The sequence below is a fragment of the Patiria miniata genome, unplaced genomic scaffold (genome assembly GCF_015706575.1).
Source record: "Patiria miniata isolate m_02_andy unplaced genomic scaffold, ASM1570657v1 HiC_scaffold_5, whole genome shotgun sequence".
Classification (NCBI taxonomy): Eukaryota; Metazoa; Echinodermata; class Asteroidea; order Valvatida; family Asterinidae; genus Patiria; species Patiria miniata.
In genome coordinates, this window is record NW_024037072.1 from 19,229,128 (window position 1) to 19,238,917 (window position 9,790).

A 9,790-nucleotide genomic window follows, 5' to 3' on the forward strand; every position below is an offset into this window, starting at 1 on the left:
CAGCCGTACGCTCAATTAACGTCGAAATGTTTTGATCACTTTGACTTATGTGCGACGCACATCTAGCGTACAAGTAACGAATTCAGCGCATCCATTGCGTATGAGATGCGTATGAGTTGCGTATGCAGTGCACAACATTATTTTTCGGGCTGCGAATAGGTCAGTATGCAGTGCGCATGCTGAGTGTATTCCGGACGCACCCGACTTATGCCGACCGCATTCGCTATGAGTTCGTTCAGCGTGCGTTGTATCTGCGCTGCAAGTACGCTATGTATACGTCCAATATAGGCGGCTCATCATGCTGACGGGGTGCGTGCCGGGAGGTCAGCGTATTACTGCGTATGAACCGCTTATCCCCCACGAACACATAGCGTACTCGTACCGTGCTCGACCGATGCGGGACCGATGCGCTGCGTATTTATAACTTATGACCTGCGTAACAGCGTACGCAGCGTAGTTTTGTGCATGCCCAAAACTATCCAGCGTACTGGGCCGTAACATGCGCATGCCTGCGTACATAAAACTTACACAAAACGATAGAGATGCATATGAGGTGCGTATTGTGCGTACGACTGCGTATGAAAAAAATTTCAATGCGCAACTCATAAGCAATTAGGATACGCAGAAGTGTGACAGGGCCCTTAGTGCGAGATAGTAAACTGAAGGGAAAAAAATGTGCAAGGGCGCTCCACAACAATGCAAACATCGTTATTAATCACTGACGTCTTGCCAAGACTAGCGTACGACATGCGTTATCATACCTCAGTACGGTCCAGTGGTGATGTTTTTGTCTGGACTTATTGAGGCCCAGAGGAAAACACACCCGTAAATTACGATTTTTCTTAAATATAGACTATCTCCATTGCAAAGACAAACAGATGATAAAGGAATCGCGAACACTGCTGCATTTATTTCGATTGATAGTCAATTGATGGTAAAACATTATAAACTTTCACAGTATAACACACAAACTCTACTGATACATAAATTATCGTTTCCATATATGCGCATTCTTGCATACCTAAGACATAATTCGGGAAATGTTAATGGGTAACGGGAAAACACCCAGGCACAAATGTACTCAGGAGAGTAAATTAATACAGATGAGTAAGGGTTGTGTGCTTATGTACTCCTCCCAATATCAAAATAGTTCTTTGTCCATTATAGTCACTATATACACTTAATGATAAATAAGATATTTATACATTTTTTTTTGATAAAATAGCTTTACACACAATATGAAGTCCAACGCACCAAGTTTTATTTGTTTTGACGGAGCCGTCGTTTCATGCACGAATTTCATATTACTATTAACACAATTATGAAATTTTACATTTATTGAACGATCTTATTTAACATTAACATATATAGCATTCAGATTATTTCGTTTCTTATTTTAGTTGCCAACACATGTTAAAATATTTTTAAAATGTTTTATATACTCATAAACGGCCACATAATATTTCTCATATCAAATTGGGACTCCATGAAATGTGGTCTCTTTTACCTTAAATGGACTCGTAACCTAACACGTGACCTGTCGCTTTCCTAATTATCACCGCTTAGGCCAAGAAAAAAAAGTCTCCGGTTTCTGGTATGGAGCTTGCCCAAAAAGTGGTGCAGCGACGCGGCTGTTTTTTTTTTTTACCTGATTTTTTTGCTTCAAATGTCGGCTGATGACTGCAAATGGTGCCCGACTAAACTTAGTGCAAATATATGGGAGTCCAGAGAGGCCACATAAAGCTTATTCTCGACCATAACCCGATCTAAAAACACGTTAAAATTGTGCAGCAGCAGGATTCCAGTCAAACCAGTGAGTTTGGCGGTTTTAAGACATCATCTTTCATTGATTTTTTTTTCTTTTCATTTTGCTGTCGCGCATGGCTACGGCGACGTGCGCGCTTACCAGAAACCAGAGACTTTTTTTTTTGGGCCTTAGGCATGCGCAATACAACCAATGACTCTGTGTTTCATAGAGTCCAAATTTCACACTACACACCGGTTTTAACAAAACACTGCATGTCAAGCCCATCAATTCACCTTGGAATGAATGGCAGTAAATAGAATTTTCACGCCTGCGGGGATGCCACGTATTTGTAGGCTCGGCACTGCAAAACACTCCATCGTGACAGATTCGAGCTTTGGATGCGCTCGAGATCAAAGGTGATGGTACCCGGATATACCGAACTGTCAATTCGATTACGAGTAATCGATTCCGGGTCAGTGCGTCAGGAAATGCTCACTTCCTTACCGCACCGGTTTGAATCAATGACGCTTCGATATCATGACTGGTTTACAAGGAAACAATTTCGAGAAAAATATTTATAGTGTACAGATACCCTTTTTAGTAATACATAAAATACAAGTTATCGACACACATATCAAGTTGTGCGTTGTAATTTAGACGTTGCCTGCTGCAATTAGAGAAGAAAGCCGGGAAAATGATAGGAGAAACAGGTTAAAGAGTTTAACATGACAAAAAAAGTTGTCTTCGCAGTGTACTGTATCATTCGAATTTTATTGACGGACATTTGATATTTCTATTCCCCGCGGCAGTTTTGGTAATTTCTTCAGACACAATTATACATAAGGAAGTATAGAGACACTACTCCGTGAAATCGAAGACAGCGCTATGCATTTATTCAATTTTTCAAGACTCCGAGAAATTTAACCCTGAAGCGTGGTTGGTATAATTATATACATCTGCTACATACCGAAAACACCGATTTCATAAATGCTCGGTCAGTGCTCCGAGTTTCTGCAGAAATAAGTACGCTGAAGCATTTTACACAATCCCTTAATGGTATGTACAACATTTATTTGCAAAAATTATACAACGAACTACCAAATTATTACGAAATACCTTATTGACTGTAGGCGAATAATAGTGGCACCTGGTATGCTGTCATTTTCAAGAAAAGTGGAAATGTTTGCATTTTTTCAATTACTGACCCCAATTCACCAAATTTAGGTAGAGTCCACATTTTGTTTGCCATCAGTTACAAATCCGTGAATGGGTGCGAGCCAGTTTGTATAGTTCCCTGACCCGACAATTCCCTGTCGTCCATAAATGTCTGTTTCGTCTGAAGTAGGGTCAGAGAACCAGACTACAAGAACAGCATTTCTTCCTATTTAGTCGGCATCCATGGACACAAAACTTTCAACAGGTCAGTGGAACGATAATTTGCTACAATATACTAACCTCCAAATCCGTCCATTTCTGAAAATTACAGCAAAAGCAAAGTACCAGTGTTGTGTATTACCTTTAACGTCGGTGATACATACAGCCGTATAAGTCTGTACCATTTGGCTTGTTGGATAAAGAGAAGAAAAAAAACCTAAAATGGGTCAGACATAAACACGTACCAGATGCTGATTTTTATAGGTCTGGTAATGTGTCGACTGGCACTATAAGCAGAAAGGTCTTAGTTTCTGAACTAGAGACAGAATAGCTAAGCTATCCCGTCTTTCGGCAGTCTTTGCCATCAACCAATTACGGTTCTTGGTGGAAAGATTTTTTGTTCGCACGTCCAATTGTATACCTTACATCCTCAAACAAAACGGAACAATAATGTTGCTTTATGGTTAGTCAAGTTATAAACTGCCTATACATAACTTTTCAAAAAATCTATTCAAGGTTACTTGAATTAACTAACAATGGAGGTCATTGCATACTACAAACTATGATAACTCGTGCCCCAATTATTTTTCATCGCTACATCAACATGGGAATCTATATGGATAAACGAACACACGCCGTACCAACCTCGTTCTCGCTCTCAAAATCCCACTTTCAATATTCTCCAGATGTAATTATTTAGCATGCTAAATGCTCGGTGACTCACCTTAAAGCACTTCTTGGAAATTAAATGCTTTGAAAGTCAGAAGAAATAAGTTAACAAAGTGTGGCGTTTGACAATAGTCAATTCGTTTTGTTTCTGCTCCTTCAAAATCACACAACCAAGGACGAATCCCAGGTGGGTAGAATGCCATTTGCCGCCATTTGGCGACAACATCAAAATATGACCAGCAACGCTTAAGCTGAAACGGCAAATTATACTCAGTAATCAAATTTCACCGAGGGATCCATGTTGCTTTAATTGAATAAAAACCAGATATCAGTGCATTTCAATTTATTTGAATCGTGGAAGCCTTGACCGTCTTCTCTCCCAATCTCAGGCACTGCCTTCTCAGTGTCATCCATCATCTTGTTTCAGAATCAACACCGCTCACAGTGCCAATGCTCCCATCCAGTACTGCACAACATCCTTTCTTGGCTTGGAGTTGAAGCACAGCATAATTGATGCGGCAAAACGAACACATTTCTGTTCATCTGTAAACGGTGTTTTGTTTTGTTTCCACGGATTTGAATCGACATTTGGACATTTGAGACTGACATAGAGTTTGCAAGATGTGTGTTGGGATGACTCATGGTTCGGGTAGGCAGTCTGGCGTTGAAATTTGATGGATTGGTTTTTTTTTTTTTATTTGTCTAGTTATATTTTGTTTGCTTAAGCTGGTTGAATTTGATTTCTTTGGGTACGTTTGGTGTAGTATGTAGGGTTAAAACTTAATAGTTAAGATTAAATTGTTCATTTACGTTGTGGGGGGTGGGAAGATTCTGGTTTTACTTGGTTTGCTTTGGTCATCTTTGTTGCGGATTAATAGCTTGGTTCCGTCAATCGAATTATTTTAATTCGTAAGTAAGTCTTTTATGGTTGATGTTTGGAAAGATTTTGTTGCAACTGCATCGATTTGAAAATCTCGATCATATTTACTTTAGTTTAGATTTCGTCTTGTCCTGCTTTGCGGAATTGGCTAATTGAATAAAGTTTAACCTTCGCTTATTGAATATAGTTGAACCTTCTGGCACAGATAACATAGATTGGTAAGATCTAATTTAAACTTGATTACGTTGACAGATAAAAATTCATAGTTGAAAATTCAAAACCATCAATTCATTCGAAAAGTGGTGTTTCGGTAAATCAAAACATGGGCAGCCAGGAGAGAGCAGGATTCCAAAAGGGAACAAAATGGCGTATAACGCGTTTTGGAAATGAATTCTTTTAGTATTTTTCCTCGGGTTTTGTTTTTGTAAAGTAAGGATAATGCCGCAACTGGTATAAATAACAGGTTCGCTCTCGGTGAGGCAAACACAAATATTCTAAGCAGGTCACTCTTTACCTCGCAAGAAATGTTCTCATATTCACACACTGTCCTTATTGGTCTTGCCTTGCTTGCTATAATCCATACTTACACGCTCAACAATTTCATCGCATTAAGAACTCCCACCAAACTCTACGATAATTATATGTATTTAGGGGCAAACATATGTATTTGGGAGCAAACGTTTGCTTTTCGAAGAACGGTAAGTTGATTTTATATGATCCCGACCTCGTCAGACTGGTTCGTAAACATTGCTCCAGAAAAATCGAGATCCTCTCAAGCAAACATGCGGGTTATTTACATTGGAAAATTGTGCACGGTTGTAAACTTCGAACGTTCCGCACCCTCGAATATATATCAACAATACAGGATCTAAACCACGACAAAATATATTCAGACAATTATATGCATACAAGACATCTCCCAGATTCTGAAGATCTCATACATCTAATCTATTTTTTTTTTTACACTTTACAACGAGGTATCTTACGAATGACGAAAAAGAATCCATTCAAACATTCACGTATCTTCCTTGAGACGAATAAGGCAATTCACAATCTTGTAAAAATACAGCCATATTTTGAAGATTATTGGTTTCACCTCACATGCCTTCGATGAATATACATTGAACATTGTTATTTACAATATGTACTTGTCTAACGAAAGTCAGACCGGAGTTATTTACAATGGAATTTGGTATGCTGGGTCGGCGCCTTTCGCGTGTAAACTAAGAGCACCTTTATGCCCGAAGGAGTAACTGTTGATCAATTTTTTCCTTTTTTTAATTCCCGTACAAGATTCACTTATTCAGCTCGTCAAAGAGCGAACCTTCAAGCAATGAATTCCCGAAACCGAATTATGCGAGACATGACGATATTCATCACCCCTTAAGGAAAACCATGAAGGTATAGATTGAAATAAGGAACTGGTACGGTCAAATCAGAACTCGGCACAGTTCATTTTGCTGATTTCTTGTTGTCTGTGTACAATGCCACTATGGCTCAGAACACATTCTTAGTGTGTCTTTTTCTTCATTTTTGCAAATCTAAAAGAATGAGAGCATGAAGATAAATTAAAAGCCACATTTAAGTACATGCACCTTTCATGTGATGTGAATTAGTTGTTAATTTGTCAATAAAATTGATTTATCACAAAAGGACAACCGAAAAAGGTTTTTCAAGCTATTCTTTGTCGGAACTGATGCTCTCTCATTTAACGTTGTCCTAATGCTGTTGTTTTCCGCGGTATCGTCGGGATTTCTGCTCATGCAAATATTTCCTGATGCATTTGTTGTAACTGCTTTTGCAGCTGTTAAGATTACTGCTCTTTTTTTCCACGGAAGTTATTGATCGTTGATAACTAGACTTGAGAATAAGCTTACAATTTTTAAAAAGGGTTGATAAGATCAGCAACTGAATGTATCCTTAACTGACGATTACACCAACGAGTTTTCCATCAATCGTCAAGTTCAATCTAAACCATGGATCATGGTTTTATCACAGCAAGATTATAAGTAGGCAGATGTAATCCTTCTGCCTCAGTCTTTTTGCTGATGAACTAACCCCCTTTCACTCAATTTACAATTCTCACATCCAAGGGTCTGAGTTTGGTGGTGTCGATTGCAGGGATCTAGCGGCGTCTTGAGGCAGGAGAAGGATATAATTAGCATCTGCAATCCTTTTAACATCCATTTGTGAGAAGGTTGTCCGTAGTGTTCAACCATTAGTCGGTACAGTTGATGGTTACACCCGATTCTAGGTCAGTAACACGCGTGTGGGGATCACTGTACGACTTGGAGTGCTGGCGGGAATTTGACGATGAAAACTTGACTGAGTACCTGTTGTAGGTCGCCTCGGGACTGCTCTTAGAGAAGCAGGGAAACATATCCTTCCAGAACCGAATGGTGACGTTAAAGAAGAGAAACACATAGGGGTTGAAGGCCGAGCTGGCCACAGCAAAGAGGCTGAAGAGAGTGTAGACGTTACTGGAGACGACGGACGGGCGGTAGGTCTTGAGCATCTCCACTATGAAATATGGGGAGTTGCACATGACGAAGACAGAGATGATGACAATCGTCATCTTGAGGGTCTTCTTCTTGGCTTTGGTCAGCGTGCCCGTGGGGACGCGCCTTAGTTCAATCTGACCGTCCCGTTGTTTCCCTGAGCACTCCCTAGATTTCTCCCAGACTGTCTTGCATAGCCGTACATAAGCCACGCTGATGATGACGAAAGGTATCAGGAAGGTAATAAATGCGACGTAGGTCAGATAAGCCGTGCGTCTGCTAGGGAACTTTGATAGGTTGGTGCCACAGTACACGAGTCCTCTTTTCTCCTTGACAAGCCATACAATAAGCTGCGGTAAAGCCAGGACGCCAGCCGTCACCCAACCCCCCACCACAAGTTTCCAGGCGGGGACGAAAGCACTGAGAGGGCTGCGAACAGCCTGGTGACGATCGATGGCCATGATGGCAATCATGTTGCCACTGCTGATTAGAGCGGCACCCTGGAAGTACATGACGATCTTGCACACGGCGTTGCCTGCTGTCCATGTTCCGGCCATCTCAATGACGGCAGTGGCCATGATGGCAAAGAGACAGACAGACATGTCAGCACTGGCAATGCCTAAGACGATGGTATTCACTCTGGACTTACGGTGGCGGTTAAACCTCATCCACTGGAACACGAGTAGATTGCCCAGAACGCCGATCGCGAACAGGAACCAGAGCGCCCCGATCTGGAACTCCATGGGAAACCAAGTGGTCACGTCCGGGTCGGGCTCTCCCACCGTGTCGTTGTCGTAAAATGTGAACATCTCGGTAACCTCGACGGTATAAATACTGGTGAACATCTGCGTTCTGGAATCTGTTGACTCTGTGGTCATCGTGTCAGCGACTCTCTGGATTGAAACTCAGCACCTGTAAGAAAGAAAGAGGAAATTAAAAAAAAGAAGACCGATAAAAAAGCCGAACATTACCCTGTCAAATGATACGACGGCATGTTTGCGCTGCAATTCAGACAGGACTTGTTTGTTTTTCTCGTACCATCGCGGCCGGTGTTCATAACCATGGCAACCATTTATCACCTTGTAACAAAAGCCTGAAAAGTAAAATAAACAGGCAGTCGGCGATCATACAAATCTTAATATTCATAAACACACGAGCTTGCGAGGCGCGTGCTAAGTGGTACTGGCGCGAGAGGCCTGAAATGCTCAGCACAGGTCATAGGCTGGCTCTTGTTACCTGACCCACTCCAGCTAGAGTCCTTGGCTATTATCGACTGATCTGGGCTTGGTAAGCTAGTCTGTCGGTCTATATAGCATGCGCCGCCTCCTACACCGTAATCCACCCGCAAAGAGAAGAATCGGCAGCGCTGCGGCATCGCTCGGCCAATATTTTCAAGCGTGGGACGTGCCTGGAACAAATTAATCGCCTCGTATTGCAGACGGGTGACGCTCGCGGGGTTTTGGACTGGCATAGGTCAGGCAGTGACGCCGACAGAATGGGCTGAAAATACCTGCCGTGCTGGATTCACCAAGATTTGCCCCCCCCCCCAAAAAAAAAAATCGTTCACTTTTTTGGATAGTTCAAATGATATCAGTACACATATTTTTATCACATGACGTTCGAGCGGGCTGAAAATACCTCCCGTGTTGGATTTACCAACATTCGAAAAAAATCCTTTTACATTATAAATACATGTAGTTACATAACAATTTCAGTGCACATACTTTTACCACAAAAAATTGCATCTTTGCAAAACAGATCCGTTGGGTTAGGCATTATTCGAACTAACAGCGAAATCTCTCTTTGGCATGAGATAAATTTCAGGTCGCATATTTTTCGCATGGCATTTAACAAAATTCTCAAAATGTTTGCAAAATATATCCGTTTACTGTTTCCTATTCCGGCTGATATTGAAATCATAAAGACATGCCTCTTTGTTTAATATAGTCAGGAGTCTATCAAACGTGCCTTCAAACTATATGATAAGATGAACAATCGGCCAACGATATTCTTTGTTTAAGGCCAACAAAAAAAATACTCGGTCTCTGGTCAGACCAAAGTTCTGGAATTGATGCGGCGACGCGGCTTTTTTTTTTTTTTTGCCTTTTTTTTTTTTCAAGCTTGGATTGTACAGACAGGGTGGGGTACTATTTTGCTTTTTTTTGTGTCCTCATGTACATTGGTGTCCTGCATAATTTGCCTTAGTACCCTCAATCATTTGCCTTGGTGCAATTTCCCATTCCTTGGTGCTCTTTGGTAACAACATTTGAGGAGGTGCGGCAATAGAGGGCGCTCTTGGAGCTACCGCGGAACATTTTTGAAAAAAAAAAAGATTGACGCGCATGGTTAAAATCGACGCGCGCGCTGACCAGAGACCAACTATTTTTTTTGTGGCCTAATTCCCATTTTTTATTCGCTATGCCAGTTACAGTAACTAGGCCTTCACACCTGCGGCATTTTCCCAAAATCTATGTTATCGTTTTGTCTGAAAGAGTTTTCTCTACAAGTATTCCCGAGATGCAAAACACGCACGTAATCAGAGTGAATACAGTTTGTAGTGAAATGGACACAGGCAGAGGTTCCTGAAAACGCTGCACAAAAGATGGAAGAAAATGTTCTAAG

General features: G+C 41.2%; 1 protein-coding gene across 1 annotated transcript; it reads right to left on the reverse strand.

Annotated features, from left to right (window-relative positions):
- Window positions 1–2,801: 2,801 nt before the first annotated feature.
- Window positions 2,802–8,076, reverse strand: LOC119741984 (cardioacceleratory peptide receptor-like). Its single transcript, XM_038217972.1, has one exon. It carries the CDS (start codon window positions 8,044–8,046, stop codon window positions 6,889–6,891), a length of 1,158 nt encoding a protein of 385 aa, XP_038073900.1. The 5' UTR covers window positions 8,047–8,076; the 3' UTR covers window positions 2,802–6,888.
- Between the last annotated feature and the right edge of the window lie 1,714 nt (window positions 8,077–9,790).

What these genes read in the sequence shown, in the direction of transcription:
- LOC119741984 (XM_038217972.1), bottom strand. Translation starts at nt 8,046, where the DNA reads ATGACCACAGAGTCAACAGATTCCAGAACGCAGATGTTCACCAGTATT.